The sequence below is a fragment of the Poecilia reticulata genome, chromosome 22 (assembly GCF_904066995.2).
Source record: "Poecilia reticulata chromosome 22, P_reticulata-male-v2, whole genome shotgun sequence".
Lineage (NCBI taxonomy): Eukaryota > Metazoa > Chordata > Actinopteri > Cyprinodontiformes > Poeciliidae > Poecilia > Poecilia reticulata.
The window spans coordinates 1970406-1995694 of NC_088851.1; the positions used below are offsets into that span (position 1 = coordinate 1970406).

The 25289-nt window shown below is 38.0% G+C and overlaps 1 protein-coding gene across 3 annotated transcripts in view; it reads left to right on the forward strand.

Moving 5' to 3' along the window:
* npas3 (neuronal PAS domain protein 3) overlaps positions 1–25289 on the forward strand; it is a 318422-nt gene that overhangs the window by 123068 nt on the left and 170065 nt on the right. For all 3 annotated transcript variants that reach the window (XM_008398666.3, XM_008398667.3, XM_008398668.3), the window contains one exon: positions 19856–20100. In XM_008398666.3, coding sequence (XP_008396888.1) covers positions 19856–20100 — 245 coding nt within the window. The remainder of the gene's footprint in view (positions 1–19855; positions 20101–25289) is intronic.

Here is a 25289-nt window from a genome sequence, read left to right on the forward strand (position 1 = left end):
ATGTTCTTTTAGGGGCCTAGCTGTAGGATGAAAGAGAGAACATACAGTTCACGATAAAATCTTTATCGAAGGGAAAGACAGACAGACAGACACTGAAAGACAGTGACAGCATCCTATATAAAAGGAGAGACGGTGACAGTTAAACATAACTCCATTTTGCCTTTATAAGTGGAAGAAACCTTTAAAGTCTGGAATACCACCTAATAATGCAAAATAGGAGCGAAGGAGAAAAATGTATCAGAGTGAGTGTCCTCTGGCAGCCCAAACCTGAACTACAGAGAGATCAGGATAACATAAGCCAGTCTAATGATAAGCTTTATCCAAAAGGAAAGATTTAAACCTTTTAAAGCTTTTAAAAGTAGACAAGGTGTCTTCCTCTTGGACTAAAACTTGCAGCTGGTTCCACAGGAGGGAAATCTGATAACTAGATCTGAGTCTCCAGTGGAGCGGCCAGATTCATCTCCATCAGAACATCCTGCACGGCTCTTCTCTGTTCTTTGTGCTCATTTTATGTCTAGCACTAGCGACTCCATGCTGCGCATTGCATGCAAGTGATTTGATTGACAGTAAACTGAATTCGTTGACTGGCCCATGATTTACGTCACTGCAAACTCCAAACAACATGTCAGCCACCGAAGCAGAACGGCAGACATGCCGTCTGCTACCAGAGAGCTGCTCAGAGTGGAGCACTGTGATTCTGAGTTTAATCATGATCAGCACCGGGAACACATGCGTCAACCTTTGGAGTGGAGTGACCGTTATTGAGCTGCCCTGTGAGCAGCACGCTCTGAAGAACGGGCAGCAATGAAAAAACGAGGAACGGAGCAGCTCTGCTCAGCGTTGGGTCAGAGCTGCAGGTTAGCACTGACTGGAGTGAAGCACCGAAAATACACAGAACTACTTGGGTGTGATATGCGTTTTATTTTTGGTTTGGAATTTAGTAAAGGGTTAGAGTTATATCTTTTGACTGCATTACCTCAACACAATAGATTTGCAAAAACTGGGGGAATATATATACAAATAGGATCTCTCTTTTACATTTTCCTCAGAACTCTTCCTGCAGCATTTGGATCAGCTGAAGGCAGAAATCTGCTCTTCTTTGTTTTAACTCATCAAAATAACATCTGTTTTTTTTTTTTACCTGCTACGTTTTGTAATTGATTACTGACTGCTAAAAAGGTTTATAAGGCATAATTTCAACCAGAAGTTAAGTTATTCAGCCATGGGATTGTAGATCAAAGCAAAACCTAAACTTAAAATAACATGAGGTGCCTCCATCTAATCATAGTTCAATATCGCTGGGTTGAATTTCATTCACAAAGATCGGTGCTCTGCTTTTAGCAGCCTGTGTGTTATCAGGATTAAATAATATATATACATATATTATACATATAAACACCTGGAAGAATAAAGAGCTGCAAGGAAGAAAGAGAAATGCTCTTTTCTCTGTGCTTAGCTCATCTTTCATGAATGAAGTTGACCTAACCCCATGTGTTGGTGTGTGTTTGTGTGTGTTTGTGTGAAGTCTCCATCCTGGCCTCAGCACTGAGGTTGTTTTGATCAGCAGGCAGGGTGGCAACCACTGGGTTTCCTTCTGTCTTGTTTTTCAATCAGTTAATGCTCAGGACACATCCTCACTGTTGTGCTGATGTGGTTTTGTCATTTAATAACAACAATAATAATAATAATAATAATAATAATAATAATAATAATAATAATAATAATATGTTACTAATAACTTACAGTACATAAATCAGTTTGTCTTGTAAAATGCCCTGAGAAGATATTTGTTGTGAGCTGCTTCAACTGAATTAGAGTTGTATTTAAAACTGAATGATTCATATTCACATTAAACAACTCGTTTTGCATTAGGGAAGGAACACAGTATGTTAGTCAATAGTACATCCAGACTTACTCTTTTTTGGAGAAATGAACTAGCATCAGTGGTGCAGGGTGTGTGCCTCTTGTTTCAGTATTACATGTCAGACAGAGCCGTATGTGTGTCCCTGACTGCGTGTGTGTGTGTGTGTGTGTAGGTGTGTGTGTGCCTGTGTTTACATAGGGGGCTGTGGGCCAAAGGCTTGATTTTACTCAGAATCAGGTAGTAACCCAACTAGGGTTTTTATCTTCAAAGAAGTTGCACAGCATGACTATTCCAACCAAGAAAAAAAACATGTCCTAAATCAGAAATTTCCAGTGTGAAGGATCATATAAACCTGCTACTTATAACATAATCTATTTCTATTGCACACCAAAGCATTAGGAATACCGTTCCAGATCAAAACTGTTTAACAAATTTGTTCTCAGTCTAGAAAAAGTGTTGAAAAAGAATCTTGGGCTGTTCAGAAACAGCCTAAGATTCCTGCAAGTGCCTGGAATTTCTTTCATTTACTGGATAAACCAAATAAATGTCTGACAGTTTGTCTCTCATGTCAATAACTGAACAAATATTTAGTAATAGTATAACATTGGTCAACAGGAATAAGATGGTCAGGTTTTTTTTTTTTACTGTTTTAGGGTCATTTTGATGTGCTGAATCCAAAAATCACATTGATTGAGCAATGGTTTTGCTCAATCAACTTTCAACTTTCTGAAATATGAATGCAGCATGAGCATCAAAATGCATGACTTGTTCTCACATCTGGAGAATCTGGGATCCAGGAGTGATGAGCAGGAGGAGAGATTCCATCAGGACAGAAAAGAGACGGAGAATTTTGCACAATGAAGATGTAATGTTCAATTTACGTGTACTTACCCTTCTCAGTGTATGTTATACAATTTACAGAAATTCAAGTTTGTAACATTTAATTAATGCATTCTGTTAGAAATATTTTTGTCTCCTAAAACCTTTTTTGGATGACAGATATGAATGGACATGAACTGATAATGTCACATAAATGTCATCAGTTTAGTCAGATGATCAGATTTCTCTAAATCAAGTTAGAGTAAAAACCTGACCTGATTGAGAAAAAATGATGTAATTTCTGGATTCAGTGGTGCAAAATAGTCCTAATTCAGTTTAAAAAACATAAACAACTTCCAAAAATATTTTTTGTAACCCAGTGTAATCACTATTTCTGAGAATTTCTTTGCATTTCTGTTCCACATATTGGCTAACTTTTGGCACCTGTGACCAGAATGACAGATCACTTTCCACAGTTCCTCTGTGGTTCTTGATTTTCCCCCCAAAACAACACCGATGTCACCCACAGTTCATCTGCTGGACTAAGCTCACCACACCTCACTGTTAGTCTTGTTGGCTTTGAACCAAACTGCTCATCCCTTGCAGTTTTGAGGATATTCTTTTGTTAAACATTCATTTCAAGAGTGTTTCCCTCTTTAACATACGTAAGGCATCATAACGGTTTCAAAGTGTTCAGACTGATAAATGATCCCTGGTACATGAGAAATAAACCACAGAGCACAGAATGAGAGAGTCTATAAGATGATACATGAGTCAGCATGCCTTACAGTTTACTGAAGCTTAAATTTAGTGTTTGGAGAACATCTTACTGTTTGTGAACTATAATCTAAAAAAGGTTATTTAAGTTATGCAAAACTTGTTGTAATTAACCATCACCTCAGAAGAAACAGCCATAAAATGTGCTTAGTGTAAAAGTAAGAAAAGATTAGTAACAAATAAGATCATGTATTAAAACAGATAAAAAGACGGGTATAGAAAGAAATGATGGGACCAAAGGAACAGTACGAGGAGGGAGTTGATGTAGGTTGCCAAGGAAGAGAGACTCATTCACTGTCTGCTGGCTGCAGGCCAGAGGAGGAGACGTAGAGAGTTGTCTGTTTGAAGGTTAAAGGAGGACAAGAAGAGAAGAAAGGGTGAGGGAAGAAATGATAGAAATCAGAAGTGGTTGCACAGAAAGGACGGAGGAAAAGAAGGAAATAAAGAAAAACCGACTGTGTTAAGAAAAAGAAAAGGAGGAGGACTGATAAAGACATGAAGCGAAAGACGATCTGAAGTAATTTCGTGTCTCGAAGGTGGCAGCAGCTTTTACACCATTAACACTTCCCACTGTGAGAGTGGGTATGGGTGTGTCTGAGCGTGCGCGTGTGTGTGTGTGTGTGCGTGCGTGTGCCTGTGTGTGTGTGTGTGTGCATGTGTGTGTGTGTGGGGTGTGTGTGTGTGTGTGTCCGCTCCTGCCAACTCTTTAACCGGGGATTGCTGCTAATTTCAGAGCTAATACTGAACTGTTCCACACCGCTGAACCCGGGGAGGTGGAAGAGGAGTGGAGATGAAGAACAGGAGGACATATGGATCGAGTGAAGGAGAGGAAGAAAAGTCCTGGCTGACGAGAGGAAAGAGAAAATATGTAAAAGACATGAGCTACAGAAGGACAAGGAGATAAAAAAAACTAAAACAGGAGAAACTGGAGGATGATCAAAATAAAAGATGAACTGAAAAGACATTAAATTATGATTAAAATTTAGGGTAGGTATAATTTGGAAATACATGTAATAATAATTCTAAATCAATAATTCTGAAGACAATGGTCCATTGGATAGTTGAACCTCAGATTCAGAAGTGTGGTTTTCATCCTGGACCAGCTCTGGACCATCAGCATTTTATGGACCTAGAGATGACCTGTTCTGAGCTCAGTGCTGCCAAATTAATGAGGGGATCTGAGGTGTGGAAGGGACTGTCCCTCTGTTGGCCTGAAGGGAAGTGGTCCAAGTGACTGGGAGGAGGGAGGTCTGGGCTCAGAGGGAGGTCAGGGCCTTATGCTGTTGCCTCAATCTGACTCCAGACTAATGAGAAGGCAAGGATGTATTGTAAATTAAATAACTAAAATTGACAAAAAATGACCTAACTGTGATGAACTCTGCTAGCACTCTGAATGGAACTCTGTCCAATGGTCAGCCAATACTAAGTCTGGGCCTTTGGGCCATTGTAAGATAAAGGATATATATTCTGAAAACCACTCTGTGTTTGCTTTGGGAACCTTGTTGGACTTTTTGGTGTTATTAACTCAGTGCAATATTAAGAGATTAAAGTTTAAATCTGAATTCATCTGCCTGGAAACAATGAGTCATCAGTTTTCAGTAGAATAACCAGTAACTCATGTACGTAGTCAGTGGTAGGCTCGATTCCAGCTTCTCTCCACATGTCAAAAGGTCTTTGGGAGAAACAATGGACCCCAAGATACCAACCAGAAAATATCTGAGGGCTGATGGGTTGATGTGTAGAAAATGCTTTGAGTGATTGTATTATGTTTGGTTGACAACCTTTTTATCTATCAATACATGGTCACATCCCTGTACAGGGTTGGAAGATCTCTTCATTTTTTATTTTAAAATATTATTGACATGAGACATGCTTTCTTTCTTGCACAATGACAATAAAAAGGATTCTGATTCTAAATTATTTGTGAGGCTGAACTTGACTTTAAGAACGCTAATGTCTTCATGGAAAAAAATATACAAAAGAAATAATTTGCAGCCTTTTTATTCAGTTGCCTTATTGAAATATGAAAAGCTAGCAGCAAGTGATTGATTTGAAAACATCGCTTTTGGCTTTGAATTTATTAATTTGCTTCATTATTTGTATTTGTTTTGTTTCTGTTGGTGGTTTGACATGGAAAAGTATGTCACAAAGCACCGGTACCCTAAAGCCATTAGTTCATATTAATATTCATACTTTGTAATTAATACTCTGAGCTTATATCCATAAAGTTCACATTATTATCCCCATAATATTTATTATCTCATTAGTCAGAGGAGCTTTGGTTAATTGTGCTGTGTGGAACAATAATGAATGTGTGCCTTAAAGTTGGAGATAACTGTTGCTATGAAATTAAATGACAAAATGTCTGGAAGCAAAAATGGATGTTGTAAAAAGTCTGTGAATTATCATATAACTACTTAAATTGTCAGGATATTAAAAATATATATTTAAATTTCCTGGAATTATTTGACTAAATAGGGCCTTCATTAACTTAGTTGGATTTTGACATGGATTTTGAATTGAAGTAAAGTTATAAATCCTACAAAAAAACAAAAAACAAAAACAAAAATGTTCATTATAAACTTAAAATATCTTTCCATTGGAAAGGCACTTTAAAATACATTAAGACATTCAGTTTATAATTTATCATTAGAAATATATTAAACTTCCACTGCATTTGTTCTATTGATGTGAAAAATAAGCTTACAAATATAAACAGTTCTACTGTGATGCATCTTGTGAATCTGAACACAGACTAAACCTTCTTTACATTCATATCAAATTCATTGTGAACTTAAGTGGACATGTAAAGTAGCTATTGGGGAATAATTTAACAGTCCTTTATCATCATCAGTTCTGTAAAGCATTGTGGCTGTCAATAGGTTTGTAGGTGAAGAAAAGAATAAGAGTTGTTTCTACCTAAATCCTATCTATGTAATGACATCCACTGATGTTTAAACATGGTTCAAACTAGAATAAGTACTGGCATAAATAAATACAATTTAGCAGCTATTCAGTCCTGACAGGCAGACTCAGGTCGCTAATGTCTTTATGCTAGACAGTAACAGTGAGATAAAAAAAAAGCAGATGAGAAGATTGACTGGCATTAAATCATAGCCTTTTTCAGTTATTGTATACATAAATTTAGGCATGGCAATATAACAGGCTAGGTGTTTTTTCAACTATGGTGTATGTGTGTGTGGGGGTGCACCTGCATGTGTGTGTGTGTGTGTGTGTATGTCCGTGTCAGTGGTTATTTTTCTATCCAATTTGTACATTTGCATCTGGTGTGCTTGTAGGTCTATGAAATTCCTAAAACTGAATTTACACATGAGCCTTTCACAGGGGATCATTTAAAAACATTTAACATCAATATGTAAAAATCTGCTATGTTGCATTTTTTTGTTCATGTCATATTTGTCCCATTAGAAATAATAAAATATATGACAAAAAGATGAATGAAGATTGCATGAAGTGCTCTTATTTTGTTTGTTTTGAGCAGAAAGCACCTGTTTATTTCAGTATTAAAATTGTCCTTTGTTTCCTTTACTCTACGCTGAAAAGGGTTTGAATGATTTTCTTGTCTTTACTTTGATATATTAAGGATTTACAAGACTGAGGAAATCAGTCTTGTAATTGTCGTTAAATCAAACAATAAACAAGTTCCATATTAGGTCATTTACAAAAATGGAGCATGTGGGTGAATATGTAGGGGACAGAAGAGAGATTTGTACTTCTAAATGAGCAGAACAGATGATGCTTTTATTCTGAAAAGAGCAAAGTTCCTTTTTTATTAATGAGACTAGCTGAACAACAAATGTCTGAGACACCACAAATAAGAAAAGTTGATATTGTTCCAAAATTACCCGAAGTCATACTGACATCAGTGTAGTTACATTGAGGCTACTGTTGACAGCGGACAGATTGGTAGAAGTGATTAACAGCAATCTGTGAACATCTTTCAATCAAATCCTCTCTTTCACAGTCTGACTTGAATCTAAGTCAAATTATTGCTCATTTATAATCAATACAAGATGCAGCTCAGTTCTGTTTCCCTCTTAGTCTGAGCCTCACAACATTACTTCATTTTTGTCCCATTGGGATTTCTTTATTTTATGTTTCTCTTTTCATCAGTAGCTATTTGCCCTTCTTTTCTCTCCTTCTTTGCTGTCGTTTCATACTTCTCTGTACGTAGATTGCTTTTGGCACTCCCCTGATCAGTGATCACACACATATAGTGAATAGTGGTGTCATCGCCATGGCAATGTCAGCAGGCGGGCCTTAATGCAAAGTGACACTTGTTCTCTGCCTTCCTTTCCTATCGCTATGGAAGCAATTACCCTCCTTCTGAAGGGCCTTTTGTCTCAGTTTGTGTGTGTGTAAGTGTGTGTGTTCTTGTTCTGGCTCGAGTTGACAAGGTGGAACCTTGGCTGTGGGTCATCTGATTGGTTGTATTGAAAGATGTGGCTTAAAAGAAGAAAACAAAGGGAAGAAAAAGTGCATCACAGGAGGACAGAAGCAAACTGAGGTTAGGAAGAAGTCAATTTTTTGTTTCATTTTCTCTTTGCAACTTCTGTCCTTCATTACTTTTTCAAATACTATTTGCCATTTGTGAAGAAAAACTCTTAAGAAACAAATTCAATTGTAAATCAATTAGTTTGTCAGTCTGTCCATCTGTCTATCCGGTACCGGACAGATGCAGCAGTCTATCAGAGGCCCAGACTTTCCTCTGTCCAGCTAATGGTCCAGCTCCTCCGGGGGAATCCCAGAGTGTTCCCAGAGCATCAGAGAGACATAGTCCCTCCAGTATGTCCTGGGTTTCCGGGCAGGATGTGTTCTGAACACCTCACCAAGGAGACGTCCAGGAGGCATTCTAACCAGATGCAAGAAACTAGCTCCTCTACACTGGGTCCCTCCTGGATGGCCGAGCTTCTCACCCTACCTCTAAGGGTGAGCCCCGACACCCTGCGGAGGAAACTCACTTATGTCACTTGTTATTTCTTGGATCTTGTTATTTCGGTCACTAACCAATGCCCATGACTATAAATGATGGTAGGAACGTAGATGACCTGTATCCATGCCGTGATAGACTAGACCCCGCATCACTCCAGATGACACTCCAATCCGCCCATCAATCTCCATCTCCATGTTTCCCTCATTTGTGAAAAAGACCCTGAGATACTTAAGCTCCTCCACTTGGAGTAGAATCTGGTCCCTGACCCGGAGAAGGCACTATACTCTTTTCCACCTCAGGACCTTGGATTTGGAGGCACTGATCTTCATCCCAGTCGCTTCACACTCGGCTGTGAACCGCTCCTACGGAAGCTGGTCCAGAGTTCCACAAGGACATTAATCACACTGCTCTTCCTGAATCCAAGGATAAACTAAATGACAGACTCTCCTCTCCAGAACCTTTGAATGGAATTCACCAGAGAGCCTTAGGAGTTTGATCCCCCTATACTTGGACCACACTCTACAGCAGTGTTTCTCAACCTTTTTTGGCCCAGCGCCCCCCTAGCCTTTATCCAGGTCCCTCACTGCCCCCCACCAAAGAATTTGCAGGCTACTTTGCACTGTATTATTTTATTATTAATATTACTATCACTATTGTAGATGTTTTGATTTTTATGCTTGTTTTTGTATTTATCATCAAAAATAATTTCCCAGAGAACAAAAAAGTCATGGGAATAGAAATTATTTTCACAAGCATCTACGACATTGCAATAAACATTCAAGCTAAACTTGGTAGGCCTAACAGCAGCCAATCAGAGTGGAGAAAAATATTCTTATTCTTTGCCATTTTCTAGTTGTTAAATATTCCACAAAATGACCAGATAAAAGATGTACAACATGCCAGTTTAAACTTTGATCTATTTGCAAAACGACTGAGCTCTGCAACATTAAAACATGGATAGAACTGTAACTATATTAATCATAGCTCTACTTCTCTTCAGTGTTTGTCAGTTTCTGGTGGTGCAGCTCTGTGCTGCCTTCAGGAGAATGGGACATCAGAGTATCATCCATAAAACGTCACTCACATGGCATTTATTGTGCAAACCAGAGCTTTCAGCGGAAAAACAAAAGTTCCAGATCCTTTTAATGCCATACAAATATGAGACAGAAACATGGATTATATCTGTCTATTGATTATATCTATTGATTATATCCTGTCTATTGATTTATAGATTAATAGTTTTACTGGACATACATTACAAAGAACAAATCTGGTTCTTAATCAAATCCTAATGAGTCAAATTGAAAGTGTCATGGAGTCATCAGCCTCACGACATTAACACTGACATTAAAAATAATATTGAAGAAATAAATATATCAAATCTAATTAAAAACATAAATAAGTGATCAGTTCTTTACTGTTATGGTCTGTAAGATATATTTATTCTCAGGTTTTGATGTGGTCTCAACAAACCCATAACATTTTAACAATATTATTTTACCTTTTATCTGGAAATAGTGTCTGTTTATTCTTGCCATACAGTCTCTGTATTAATTATTGCTCGAAAGGTCTTGCCATACCAGTTTATTTCTCTGTATTTACTTTAGTTTCTTAGTTTATTTTTGCGTTTTGTTCTTCATTCATTTCCATTTAGTTTCCTTTGATTAGTTTTATCCTCTCTTGGTTTATTGCCATGTCCACTTTAGTTTCTTTCCTGTTACTAGATTTATTTTATTGTTTATTGACCATCAGTAATCTTCACTCACCACCTGCTGCGCCGCCTAATCATCATGTTTTCACATTATGTGTTGATTTTTCACTGTTCAGCGTCGAATTCTCTGTTTTTATGCCATAATTCACATCTAGTTCGTCGCTCCGTTTTATGTCCCGCTTCTCCTGTTTCAGAGTTTTCCAAAATGTGCGCGTCTTCTTTTTTTTAATCCCCTAAGGTGCAGGGCGGTCTGGAAGCGTATCGATGGGGAAAAGGCAGACTGACATAAACCTTTTAAAACAACGGAAACAATTTCTGAATTCTGATTATTGAAATTTAAAACTGCTGTGTTGTTCTATCACCCCTGTTTCATACCGGACCACTTACAGCACCGTGTTAACGCCATAAAATGAACGCTCTCTATCGTGGTATCACCCATGGAGGGATTTCTTTATTTCTTTATTTAAATTGGTTCGTTTTTCAGAGGGATACACAGTGAGGGTATCGTGATGTTAGCTACCAGTAGCAGGAGAACGGAGCTGCGCCAAGAAGCTAACAGAAGCTAACAAACACCGAATAGAAGAAGACCTGCCATCGATACAGTTGCAGCCAGGCATGGTTTAATGTTACACAATACAGTTTTACCAAGTTGCTCAAAGTCTAAACTGGTATTGTTGTGCATTTAAGGTGTAACGTTAACCTTCGACCAAACGCCCCCTAAAAGGAATCCCAGCGCCCCCTTTTGTAAAAATGTCCGCCAGCGCCCCCTGCCGTCCTCTGAACGCCCCATGGGGGGCGGTACCGCCCACGTTGAGAACCGCTACTCTACAGCCCACTTTTGCAAAGGAGGACCACGACCCTGCTCTGCCAATCTAGGGGGAACCACATTCCGTTACATGTTACAGCCTTATTCCAGTTGCATTAAATTAATCTTTCCTCAAAATTCTGCACACAAATATAAGTCCGGGAGGTACCAAGAACACACCGTGTTCCAAATTATTATGCAAATTGAATTTAAGTGTCATAAAGATTACATTTTTTGTTGTGCTATTAAGTTTATAGATGGTATTGTGTGTCAGTGCTCTTTGAATCACAATAATTAATTTCAGAGAGCTGGGTTGATTAGTTTGTCTGGTGAGCTCAATTAAAGGAAATCTACTTAAGAAGGATGTTCCACATTATTAAGCAGGCCACAGGTTTCAAGCAATATTGGAAGGAGAAAGGATCCCTCTGCTGACGAAAATTATCAGATAGTGTAGTGCCATATGACAAGGTATGAAAACATTAGATATTTAACGAAAACTGAAGCGATATCTCAATGTGAAGACATTTGTGGCTGATTCAGAACAAAGATGGGTTTGTGCAGATAAAGGCATCATGAGGAAGGTTTCTGTTAGACAAATTCATCGGATTAAGAGAGCAGCTGCTAAAATGCCCTTACAAAGCAACAAACAGTTATTTGAATCTGCTGGTGGAACCTCAAGGTGTCGGATCCTCCAGAGGCTTGCGGTGCATGAACCCCTAGCCAGTGCTCACAAGCAGAAATGGTTGCAGTGGGCCCAGCTGTACATGAAGATTAATGCTGAGAGAAAACCACTGCGCATGTCTTGGAGCGCCGCGTGCGAGTGAAAGGTGAGGGGGTGAGGGGAAGGGATGGGAGTAACATAAACACGTAATTGGCGAGTCACGTAATTGCTTGGATTTTAATCGGTGCGTTTTGCATCCACTGAAAACAAAGATGTTAACAAATAAACTGGATAGTATGCTGCATGTTTAGTGATATTTTCACAGTTGCGGTCTCGACTGGTCTTGAAATAAAATGCCGAGTCCTCAGCGCCCGAGACCGAGACAAGACCGAGACCAAATGCGGTCGAGTCAGAGACGAGACCGAGACCGAGACCGAGACCATCAAATAATGGTCTCGAGACCAAGACCGATCTCGAGCACCACAACACTGTTGGGAGCTTTATTCAGTAAAATTTGATTTATACTGTAATAGTTCATGACTTGAAAACTTTACTGATTTGCATTGACTATTTAAGAAAATCTGAGAAAATATAATTTGGATAATAATTTGGAACACAGTGTATATATGTGTGTGTCTTTGTATATGAATACTTTACTCTTTATTTTATTTCAGAAACATTACAGAACCAACAGATTTAGCCTGTATACAAGACTGGATTAGAATACTTCAGTTTCTTTCAGAAAAAACTTACTTTGCAACAATCCCTTCTTCTGAATGAGCATATAGTGATCTGTATCTGTGAAAATACCATTTTGGACTTTAAAAGTTCTACTCCTCTTTTGTCTTGAGTTATAGCAGGCAGAGAACACTAAGAAATTCAGGTGATTTAATATCTACAGCTGCAGCAGATTTACAAATCTCTTGACATCTTTCTGTGTTCTTTTAAGCTGGTTAAAATATATGTCTTCTTTTCTCTAGTGCCATTTCTGTGAGCATTCCATGTGATAAACCTTTGCATACCTAGTTGTGTGTGTATGGTATGGTAAGTCATCATAGAAACAAATAGGCCCAAGTGAAATCATGTTTGGGGTGGCCTGATTTGAAAATTCAAAAGTAGAGATATAGGAAAGAATGATAGAAGTGTTGTGGTGAAAGATACAAAGTTAAATGAAATGTGTGTGTGTGTGTGTGTGTGTGTGTGTGTGCGTGCGTGCGCGTGCATGTTTGTGACCAGAATGAACATTCTGGACCTGACCCGTTCTTCCACATCTGACCCCAGTCGTCGGGGGGACAGGCCAGTAGTCTTGCTTGAAGCTGGCGTGAACCTTACACAGCTCCAGACAGATGTTGACAATCTGAATGACGCCTGGGGCCAGTTAACTGGTTAAACTCTAAAAATAGCAAGCTATACCTTTAAAATGACAGTTTTAAATAGAAGTCAATGACATTTTATCCAGTTAACATTTCAAACATTTAACCATTTAAGATGTAGAATCTTCTTATAAATTTATCTTCATCAAGGTTCAGAAATACATCTGCCTAATAACAGTTTGCAGTCACATGACTAATAACCAGTGTGACCTCTGGTTGACCTGGTAGTTAAACCCTAACCTCTGCACTGATCCTACTTGAATGCAACTAAAAGACTAACACACACACAGATGCAGACACAATCACACTTACAGGAACTATTTCGGCTGACAAGCTCTTTATAAAGCACGGACCCACCTCACTGAACTTTATGACTTAATACACAAAAACACACATACACACACACACCACCTGCCACAACAGGTTATTTAAAACACCATCAAGTCGCCTGGCTGAACTTTACGACAAGGCTTGATTTCATGTTTATAAAACCCAAATGGTGACATACACACAGGCACAAACAGATCACAGCCACAGTTGCATTTACCTACTCCACCACTACATGATAAATATGTTGCTTTGAGTCAAGGTCAAATACGCCTCCTTGTGTACGGACTCACACACATATTCACAATCCTACACACAGCAGACAGACATGAAGACATATTTGCTGTGCCTCAGTGTAATGCTTTCCAATTTTGTGAACAAATAAATTCCATCTGGCTGCCTGCACGTCGCTTTCCCAACACCCGTCATCGCAGGCTTCAGGATCTTTGGTTGTTTTGGGTTTCTTCTGGGCTTATAGTTTTGTTCATTTGTTGTTCTGTGATTGCCTTAATTATCCCCGTGATTAGATCAGCCTTGTTTCTGTTTTACTTTATTTCAGTCCATTCTTAATTATTTTTAGTTAGGTTATGTTTAGTTATACCCTCTGTTCAGTTAGTTTTTGTCACAGATTTGATTTCACAATTTCTTTGTCCGTTTCCTCCTCCTCCCTTGTTAGCCATACTCTTGCACTTTCTCTCCCCTGCCTGCCTTCTGCTCTCTCCCCTCACACCTGCAACCTGTTATTTAATCAGTCCCACTCCATTCACTCTCCCAGTATCAAAATAAGTCTTTCTCTTATTAAATCTTCTTACGTCTTCTTATACTTCTTCTCTGCTTGTTCCTGCTTTTGCACCCTGTGTTTCCTTGTTTTTTGTTGTTGTAAGTCTTTAATTATTATTTCATCAAAATCTCACCCTCAACTTGCTGCCTTTGCTCATCTTCATTTGGATCCAATCAACACACAAACACTTTGGTAGAAGAAACTACTGTAGCTGCTTGTATTGCAGCAAATCCAAAGAGGCCTCTGACTGAAGACATTTTATTGTTGAAAAGCAGTCTCATAAAGAGCTCGGGGTTGTCCATTATTTTCTTGATTTTATTCTTTACAGCATAATCTCCAGATTGATAATAGTTAGAAGTAAAGTCTTCTCTGTCCTTTCTTTTAAACATCTTCACTGTTGAGTCTCCCATCCAGAATGTTGAACAGGTGTTTGACTTTACCTTGTTTCCTTGAAACGTCCAATCATCTCCTTTGTTTTGTTCGCAGTTAGGATAGGATGATTGTTCCGTCATCATGCGCTCCACCAGCTCTCTGTACTCAGCCTCTTGCCCATCTCTTATAAACCCGACATCTGCAGAGTCATCTCAGTATTTCTGGAGATGACTGGTGCTGGATGTCTGAAGTGTACAGGATTTCATTTTTATTCACACCTGAAAAATGATTGAAGATGTTTCCATACTTTTGCACACCTGTATAGCCCACCATGAGCCAGTTAGAGAAAAACACCTTTCAATAGATTTTTTTCTCTTTAGAAGCTTTTAGGTGGATCAACAAAATTTTGATGTTACATTTTTCTGTTTTACCACAATCGTACAGTTGCAGAAATGAATTGGATAAAGGAAAAATGTAGTTTGGTAATCTTATGAATGATTAACTAATGGGTTCTGTTATTTATAAATTAGTCAGATTACTTATTTAAGTTTATGTTTTTATATATATATCCAGCTAGAAGTTCACAGTGAGAAGCTCCTTCTGTCGTTACCCTGGTTACGTACCTCTAACTGCAGTTCAGATGAAATTACCTCTGCTCTGCCCCTTCTCCTGATGATGCTCTTTTACTTTAATTTCCTTCTGGTGTGGGTGGTTGCTGCGGTGATGGCTGTAAGAGCCAGTGCTTTGTAGTGAATCAGAAGAGCCGACTCCCTGATTTTTTCTTTTTTTACTTTCCCGCTAAGCTCTCAAGCTCAGTCTCTCTGCCTGCTCAGGACAGAACTTTGTTTGGATTAGCACGACAGCTTTGTGGCCAATCACCTATGAGGATATGGGATCATACATTATGTGAAAACAGAGAGGGGGACAGTCAGGTGGAGAACAAGTCCATCCCCACAGTGAGCTGTCTGCAGTGAGGAGAACCTAACCCTCACAGGTTAGCTGATACAGCTGATATCCATTTAAAACATTACACAGAAAGTAAGAATGGCTGCTTTGGTAACAGAACAAATACATACAATTAGACAAGTATAAGATCAAAAGGTTAAGCTACAATCTGAGGCTATGAGGCTTTGTTGACTTCTTGGACTACAGTTCTGTAGTTGGAAGTTCCACTGCAGACAGAAACTGTAAAGCTGACATTTTTAAACTTTCATCTTGTTTCTCCTCCTTCTTACTGCTTGTATCACACTAACAGAACCAAGTACCACTAACATGGGTCTGCTGTATGCATAGGTGGGTCCTCTATTGTTATTTGCTACTGAAATAACTTTTTAAACAGAAAATTGTGGGTCTTATTTATTTATTTGTTGTCATTTATTCTTTTGCTACAAAGTGAAACAACAAATTGAACATCCACTAAGAGCAGGTATTCTATTGTTTTTGCCAAGTGGATAAGTGAACTTGTTCTGGTTCAAAGCAAAATTACAGAATTAGGTCTCAGACAATGATGTCTTCACTTTATCTTTTGTATAGATGGTAGTGGAGGGGCGTAGCTTTTTAAGAACTGAGCACAGAGAGGATGAACTTGTTGCTGTGGGTTTGAAAGGCAGTGAAGTGACTGAATAAGAATGAATCTAAAGGAAGGCGACTGTAGGGACTGACTTCCTGGGAGGATCCTGTCAGATAGGTCGTTTCATGAGCAGAGAGGTTGAAATTAGGAACTAAGTGATTTTGACATTGTGGGAAAGTGGAAGTGACACAGAGACTACAGCGGAAGGGATAATCCATATCTCCAAAACAGAATCTAGAGAGAGAGGTAAGCAACACATGCAGCTTTCTGAACACCCTGCAATGTTCAGTTTAGGATCCTGGGTGGATGATTGAAGCAAAAACATAAACAGTATTAATAATTTGCTCATTGTGTTATTTCTGATACAGCTGATATGTTGTCTGTGAACTTACACACTATTTATGGTGGTTGTGTTTTACACCGACTTCCAAACCTACTTTTATGCCCTGGGTTGTTTTGAATAGTTTTGAGACTATTCAAAACTAGTTTGTACCTATTGTAGGTACAAAGTTTATGGCTTTGTACCTACAATAATACAAAGCCATAAACTTCTACAATGTTGTTTGATTGCTCTGTATCCATTGGTCTCTTTCTTTGATTAGATCAGTCTTGTTTCTGTTTAACTTTAGTTTGGTCCTGTTTAATGTTTATTTCTTGTCTCTAGTTGTTACTTGTTTTACTAGTTTAATTCTGGTTCTTGGGTCAAGTTATTTTTAGTGTTAGATTCATTTCCTAGTCTCTTGTGTATTCCCCCTCACCCCCTGTGCCATTTTCTCTCTCTCTCTCTCTCTCTCTCTCTCTTTTTCTCTCTCTCTCTCTCTCTCTCTCTCTCTCTCTCCCCTCACACCTGCAGCCCATTAGCTTATTAGCCCAGGTCTTTGTTTCAACATTCACCGTCTCAGTATTTAAACACTTCTCCTGCTCACACGCCTGGCTGGTCGCTCCTGTTGTGCCCAGTTATTTTCCTTTCCTCTGTCCCCTGCCGGCTTATTACTTGGATATGTGGTTTTTGTTCTGCTCTGGCTCCCTGTGGTGTTTTGTAGCTTTAGATGTTTTTCATTTTTCATTAAAACTTTCAACATGATCCATACTCCCAGCTCATGTCTGCGTTTTGCTCCATCCTAAAACTCACACACCATGACACTTACAATAATACAAAGCCATAAACGTCTACAATGTTGTAGTGTTGTCTCATGTTTGTTGGCAATGATCATGATTTTCACAAAACATTCCAGGGAGCAAGCGCTTTGACTTGAAACTTACAGAACTTGTCTTTATAATTTTTGTCACTAAATGTGAAAGTGGGATGGTCTTAGGGGAAACAGAGTTACTGTCTACTACTGTCCTTGGTTCCTGACATGCACTGTGTCTCAGCCAGCCACCAAAATGATGCTACTGTCATGTAGCCTGGACTGTTTTGTTCTAAGAGAATATTGAGGTTGACTGTGTCAAAAGCAGCACTGAGACCTAGCCAAACCAGAACAGACGCAAGTCCATCACTGAAGTCAAAAGAATATCATTAGTCACTTTCAGCAGTGTTTCAGATGAGCTTTGAAACTTGAGTAAAGCTCCTCAGACAGGTCATTACTATTTAAATGCTCACACATTTGATTGAAAAATATATATTTTTGATTTTAGATAAGAAAGGAAGATTAGATATAGATCTGTAATTTGATCGAGAGAAGGTTTCTTAAGTAAAGGTTTAATTACCGCTACCTTAAAAGCTTGTGGTACATGTCCATTTACTGATGATAGAGTAATCATTTTTAAAACGGAGGCAGTAATCACAGGGGAGACTCTAAATAATTTGGTTGGGACGTGGTCCAACATACAAGTTAAAGGTTTAGATGAAGCTAATATTTTTGATAACTCAGAAAGCTCAGCTACATCCAACCAGTCCAAACACGGATCAAGTTCTACAGTTGCATTCAGTTCGACATCACTTACTGAGGATGAAGTAATGCCAACCAAATTATTTAAAATAACATTTATTTTATTTTATTTGCTAGGCAGCATAGCAATACTTATACTTTTTTGTCATAAGAAAAAAATATTGTCTGGTAAAATAACATGCCCAATCATGACACAATGGGATGCTGTGAATTCTACCCAGTGATCTGAGAATACCAGTGATGTGGTGGTTCTGATCGATCCTATTCTTTTGAATGGCTCTTTAGCCTCTCAGGTCTAAGTTAGTGAGAGCTGTTCTTTGTTTTTTATGACTTTGCTTGTTTATAATGATCTGCACATGCTGCAGTAACCATCATATCATGTGAGCATTCTGAGTGCATGCTCATTTCACTGTTTGTTTTCATCACATTTCATGGCAGCAGACATGTGCAACCCGGCTGCAATATTCTCTATTTTACTTATTCTGCATTTAAAAATCTCCTAGATTGTCAGGTTTCCAATTTACTCAGAAATGTATCGTATCTGTGTGTAGGTATGTTTTTTGTGTTAATTATTTTCTGTGTTGTCTCGTTTTTTTCCCCTTGATTGCCCCAGCTGGCCCTTGTTTCCCGATTACCTTCCCTGTGTATTTAAACCTACCCGTGTCTCTTGTTTGCGTTGATCCTAGTCTTAAGTTGTAACTTGTATGTCAGATGACTTTGTCAGTCCTGTTGAGTTACTACCAGTGTCAGAACTATTGCTTTTACTCACCTGTTATGCCTGAACCTTGTACTCTTTTGGATTTCATTAAAACCATCTAATCACACCGAACCCTGAGTTCAACAAGTCTCCATCCTAACCAACAACAACCGCAAATCGTGACAGTGTAGATAGTTTAATTGGTAGAAAAAGAAACAATCCTGCAAATGGAAATCATTTAGTTTGTTTCTATTTACTCTATGATATCGTATAAAACCGACCAGTATAAAATATTTCAAACAGAAATGTGGGCTTAATGAAAAGTGTATTTAATACCTGTGTAAAGGTTGCCAATTCCAAAATGTATTTCTAATTTTTTATACAGAGCATAGGATGCTTATGCTGTAAAGTGCCTTAACAAAAGAAGTTAGTTAAAAAAAGCAGCACATTTACTTCTCTCCATTTATTGTTTATATTCCCTGATGTGTGAATGGGAAACAATATGAAAATGATATTCTTGGCCAGATGACAGCCATTTTTCATCTCTAGCCCTAAACAAGTCCCCCAACAAGTGTGTGTGCTATCTCTCCATCTCATCCCCTCGTTCCATCCCCCTGTTTCTTTTTCTCCAGTAAAAATTAATCACCTGTCTTCCTGTTCATGTGTATGCATGTGTGGATGTGTGTGTGGCCAACAGGAAGCCCACAGAGGTTTTTAGCAGCTGATTTATTGCCAGGTTAATTCATAATGACGTCCGATGATGATGAGCGGCCGCAGGAAAAAGTGTTTGTCACAGTTGTTGTTCAAGGGTGAGAGAGAAAGTAAACAGAGTTATTCTTTGATGTAAAGTAACAGAGTTGAACGTTATTAATAAAATGTTATGAATAAGAAATTCAAGGAAACCATAAAGCCTGAATGTCATTACTTTGTGGTGTAGCTTTTTTATAATGAGCAGATTTTCAAGTTTTGTCTGAAGGAGTCAAAGTTTAATCAATGTGAAAAAAGGACTGCTGCGAAAAGTTAGCTTTTAGCAGAGTTTAGGTTTTATTTTATTCTGTAATTTACCCAAATGCAACAGAATAACTAAATCTGCATTAAAATTACATCAGAGACACATTATTTGATAAAGAACTTAATGCAATAATTTGATCTTTTTTTTTCTGTGTTGTAGGCATTTTTTACTAAATCACATTTGGCATATCATCTTCATAATTAGATTCCTTACATTGCTCTGTGGTTGCTGTGTGTCCAGGCTTCAGGCTCTCCGGAAGGAGAAGTCAAGGGACGCTGCAAGGTCACGGCGAGGGAAAGAGAACTTTGAATTCTATGAATTAGCCAAGATGCTGCCGCTGCCCGGTGCCATCACCAGCCAGCTGGACAAGGCCTCCATCATCCGCCTCACAATCAGCTACCTGAAGATGAGGGACTTTGCCAACCAAGGGGATCCGCCATGGAACCTGCGGATCGAGGGACCCCCGCCCAACACCTCAGTGAAAGGTAGGGTTCACACTTTTAGTAATGGCTGGTCATCTGTCTTTATATATATATATATATATATATATCGATGGTTTACCTTTTTATTTGTAAGAAATACTTTAAAACCCAAGTTAGATTCCTACAAGGAAGTAGTCATCCAGTGTTTTTCTGTGTGGTTGCTTTTGGGGAGTCAGCAGAGAACACATATGTCAGATTTAAGGGTGCTGCACCGATTGCAGCTTTCTGGCCAATCACCGATTATTGATCTTTAAAAAGCCTGACCTGCTGATTTTGATTTTGGCCAATACCAATTTTTTTTTGCCTGAAATGTTGCTAAATATAGCAAGTCACTGAGTTGGCAACAGTGGGGTGACTATTGTTAACTGTAAAAATGCAGACGTCACCTGGTGGGCCGGTCAGTCAGTCAAACCTCTCATTGCAGAGCAGAACAGGAATGTGGCTGGTTTTTAGACCTTTGCTGATTTAGCTCAGATCAGTGGATAAGATCGGCTTCACATGTAAGTATCGGCTGATCACCATTCTCCCAAAATGAAGGAAATTGGGGGAAATAAATCATCTGGCCGATTTATCTGTGGACCTTTAGTCGGAAGAAATAGAATAAAATTTGTGGCCTGAAATTGGAGATTTGGATATATAGTGACAATAAAAGCATTCTGTTATTTTATTCATGGAGTCACACAGGAAAACTGACAAATTGGGAAATTTAATTGGGATTTTAAAAAATATACTAAACATAGTCCATTCATATGTTTTGGATGTTTTTGATTATTTTTACCCCTGTAAGACTTTTTCACACCACTTGTATTGGAGCACATGTCTCAGTAAAAATTGCCATTTGCATTTCTGAAACAAAGACACAGTTGTTCAAATTGTGAGTAAAATCCTGTTGTTGCTTTTTTATTTTAGAATTTAAACATTATTTCAATTGAATATGCAGGGGTTAATAAACACAATTCAAAGAGGCCCGTCCCATTCGGTCTGCGTTGCAGTGAGGACAGCCTGTCCAGAAATCACACACCAAACCCAGATTTCTGGGAGGAGGAAAAAATGACAGATTTTTTTTTTTTTTCAGATTGACCTCTTATGTGGTCAGGAATCTGCCTGAAACCACCATGCAGGGAAGGTGGTGGATGGTATGGCACCAGTAATGCCTTTTGCATTTTCAACACATACCAAGAATATTGTAGGAAGAATATTCCAAACAGCTGTCTTTTAATCAGAGTGGAGCCCATTTTAGCAAAACTTCGATAATTTCCTCACTAAAAATGTAGATTGTATGTGTGCTATATTAGAATTATAAATGAACTGTTATTAATCTTCACAGCAAAAGGACACACACACATCCTTGTACTTCTATACACTGTAAAAAAACGGCCTCAATTTACGGTAAAAAACTGGCAGCTGTGGTTGCCAGAATTTTACCGTCTTTATACAGTAAAATTCTGGCAACCAAAACTGCCAGTTTTTTACATGGAGTCACACAGGAAAACTGAGGCATAATATCTACATAAGTGATAAACACGGCCAGACTGTATGATATATTGACATTTTATTGTAAAAAAAACAAACCAAAAACCTTATGGTAAATTACTGGTCTCTGTTCTTACCAGAATTTTACCATAAAATTTATAGTACAACACACAAGGAAGTGTAACTTGTCAGCATTTCTATACAGAAAGTTATAAAGAAAATAAATTCAAATTAAACAAAATACAGATTACGAGTAATCCACTTAAAGAAATGATTTCTATTTAAAAATTCAGTTAAAAATGGAACCGATTCTATTTTCTGTCCAGTTTCCTCACGGTATTACTGAGATCTGGAAAACAAAACAAACAAAACAACAGCATGTGTCCACATAAGAGATAACCTGTTGTAGAAGAAAAACCGGTGATAAAAGGATTCTTGTTCTGGGTTGAGAGTCACAAGTCACTGAGTTCAGATTTAGCTCAGGATGGTTGTAGTCTTCCCAGTCACAGGTTGAAATTGAGACTCACATGTTGTCAGTCGGGTGTTTCCTCTCTGCTGGAAAACAAAGTAAGCAAAAGTTAGAAAGATGCACTACATGAACATCATATAAATGCAGCATTCGCTTAAATGTTTGTTTCACCTTTGTTGACTTGCATGTGGAAACTTCAACCAGACGGTGTGATCATTTCTGACTGAACATTCAGTAGTTCTTAAACCTTTGTTTTTTGATGACAGGTGTGATCCTCTGCAACCTGACAAAATACATAAATAAAAACAAATATAACTTTTAGGCAATTTATGAAATAGATACTCACCATTTATCTGAGTCTCATGAAGGCCAATAAGTTGTCTTCAAACATTTATGTAAGTTACAATTCCTGCAAGCTAGCAGAAACAAAGCTGTAAATGTGTACACTTTTCATACAGGCAAACAAATAGATACACCTGAGACGATTTATGCTATGTTAGTTTTTCTCAGTCACTTTTGATGCATTTCTCAAGTCATTGTTGGCATTTACAAAACAGTAAGCGCATTTCTCAAAACAATTTGTAGAAACAGCAAAAATAGCATTTGTTTGCTTGAAACATCCTTAGTTCAGCTCTCAAAATTCTGTCAGTTAACATATCAGTGACTCAAAATAAGTTATAGTTTCTCTATGTACAGATAAGACTTACGATAAGAATTGATTAGTCATGGGAAGAGACTACAAAATTCACATTTACGCTTTTGCTGTAATTCATTGATGGTCCATGTCATGGTGATTCAGAAAGAAAAAGACAGAAATGCAGAGAACAAAAAAAGTAGAAAAGGAACCACAGGACAATGTCCTCATGGAAAACTGTAGAAATTACATAATTACATTACATTTTAATTCCCATCATCATGCTGACAAAGGTTCCTCAGTGGGGTTAAGGAATGAACAGTAGGGTGGGAGAACCTCCATCAGCATCATGTTGTGGGTTGCAGCCATATCCTGATGTTGGACTGATGGAAACTGGCAGATGACCTCAGCCTCTTCTGACTCTTCTTCTCCCTGGCTTTTCACTCTGTCCAGATACTTGTTCATCAGTTCTCAGAAATGTAACATTGTGTTGTGTTCTGGCTACATAGATCATATTATTGCCAACTGATGGTTCACAAGATGCACCTTCAATCTGTTTCAGAAAACTGGTTGATCGTTGGATGAGCTAATGGTTCATACATTGACCTGTTAGAGAAACTCAGGACTCCCTTGGGAGCAATTTACCAATTCAGGACAGATTTAGAAAATAATCAATTATAAATTAATTAAAATATGATTGACATTATGACAACTTTAAGACTTATATATGTTAAGACTTACACAATGAACTTATGCTGTTTTGGAAGTTGAGAATTCAACACAGACACGTTTAACATATTTTGATCAACACGATAAAAGCAAATCATAACGGGGGGAAAAGCAGAGAAGTGCACATAATCAGTTACATGATGTACAAAAGCAAAACTTGCAAAAGGAATGAGAAACTCATTTCTTGATGTGCAGAAGTGACACAGTAATTTGAAGATTGAACGGTAGCTTTAAGAATTTCAATTCTGTTCTGAGAAATGCACCCAAACTGAGAAAAACTGTAAAATATTAATATTTAAATTCTCTTATCTTAAAATCCTTCAACTGTCATGGACTCAGTGACTTTAGTGCAAGTATTTTGGGGGTGAGAGTCAAGAGGTCAAAGGAAAATATTAAATATTAGCTCTGATGCCAAGCTTTATACTTCCACGTATTACCAAAGTATTGAAACAAAAGCTAACGTGATCTTCACAGATTTAACTTTCATGCATGAACATTTCACACTCAAAGTAATTCAAATTAATTACTGACAAAAACTTGGAAAAAGTTGCTTCTGCCATTAACAATAACTTTAAGCCCATGCAGTCTAAAAGTAGACAAGAAATATAAATATTTCTATGCAGTCGTTCCAACAGAAACATTCATGGAAGTGTTGCATCTGAGAAAATTAAATATTCCATATAGTAAAAATATCTAGCTGCAGTGCATGTACATGAACAGCAGGGCTCAGAAATGACACATTTCTTTATCAGTTGGTTAAAGTTATCTAACTTCAGTTAAAACCGTGAAAGGGACTCACCTGTGATGCAGAAATGTGTTTTCTTCTCCTTCTCCTCCTCCTGAACGTGTAAACATAGCAGAAGGTTGATTTCAAAGACAGTAGCTGCATCCTGACAAGGACCAGGCCTACTGGGCTCTCAGCACCCTGAGCTAGCACCTGCTAGTTAGCAGCCTTAGCTAGTTCACAGTGACTTTACTGTGTTGAGTTCAGGACACCACAGTTTCCTGAGCCACACTCAACTACAGGAACAGAGTTAAAAGAAACTTGCTGCTGATGCTGAAGGATCAAGCAGCAATACAAACTAGATAATTATTTGTTTACATGACAAATAACAGTCTCCGTTTACTTTAAACCCTGCTATTTATCACAATAACAAAATGAAAAATTCTCTAGAGTATTCTCTACTCATAGCACAATATTTAAAACCAAGTGTGGGATTTATAAAACTTCAATGAAGGGTGACTTCACAACTTTTATGATTTTGGATAACACTAGAATTGTTCTTTATTGAAGTTTCACAAATCCGATAAAGGTTTCACAAATCCCACACTTGGTTTTAAATATTCTGAAATGAGTTGAGAATAATCTATTCCAGATTTGAAGAGTCTAGGTGTTGTATTTTCTTAGCTAGAGTAAATTAAAGACGCTGATGGTAGTGAAAAATTAGGTGGAATTGCCCTTTAGCCATTTCCTGAATTGGAAGCAGCAACTGGAAACCAACTTTAGCTTCATCCAAGCAAGAGGGGCTAACATACAGTTCTCTTAATAATGTATAAGAAATCTGTGGTCGGCATAAAAATAATCTCAAATGCTCATAAATGATGGTGGTGTTGGCTGTAGGAGTTTGCTTTGCAATCAGTGGGTCACCAGATCGATGCCTGGTCTACTGCTGAGATTTCAGTTTGGTGTATTAAAGGCATTATTAAAAAAGAAACCCAAATATCACACCAGCATTCTGTTCTTTGTAAAAATTACTTTTGCAGTCTTGTTTACGGTTTTACATTGTAGATATAAATATCTACAAGATTACTAAAGTTAGGGTAATTAACTGCTGGCAATATTACAATATTTTTCTATGAACTTTACAATTACTTATTTTTTTACAA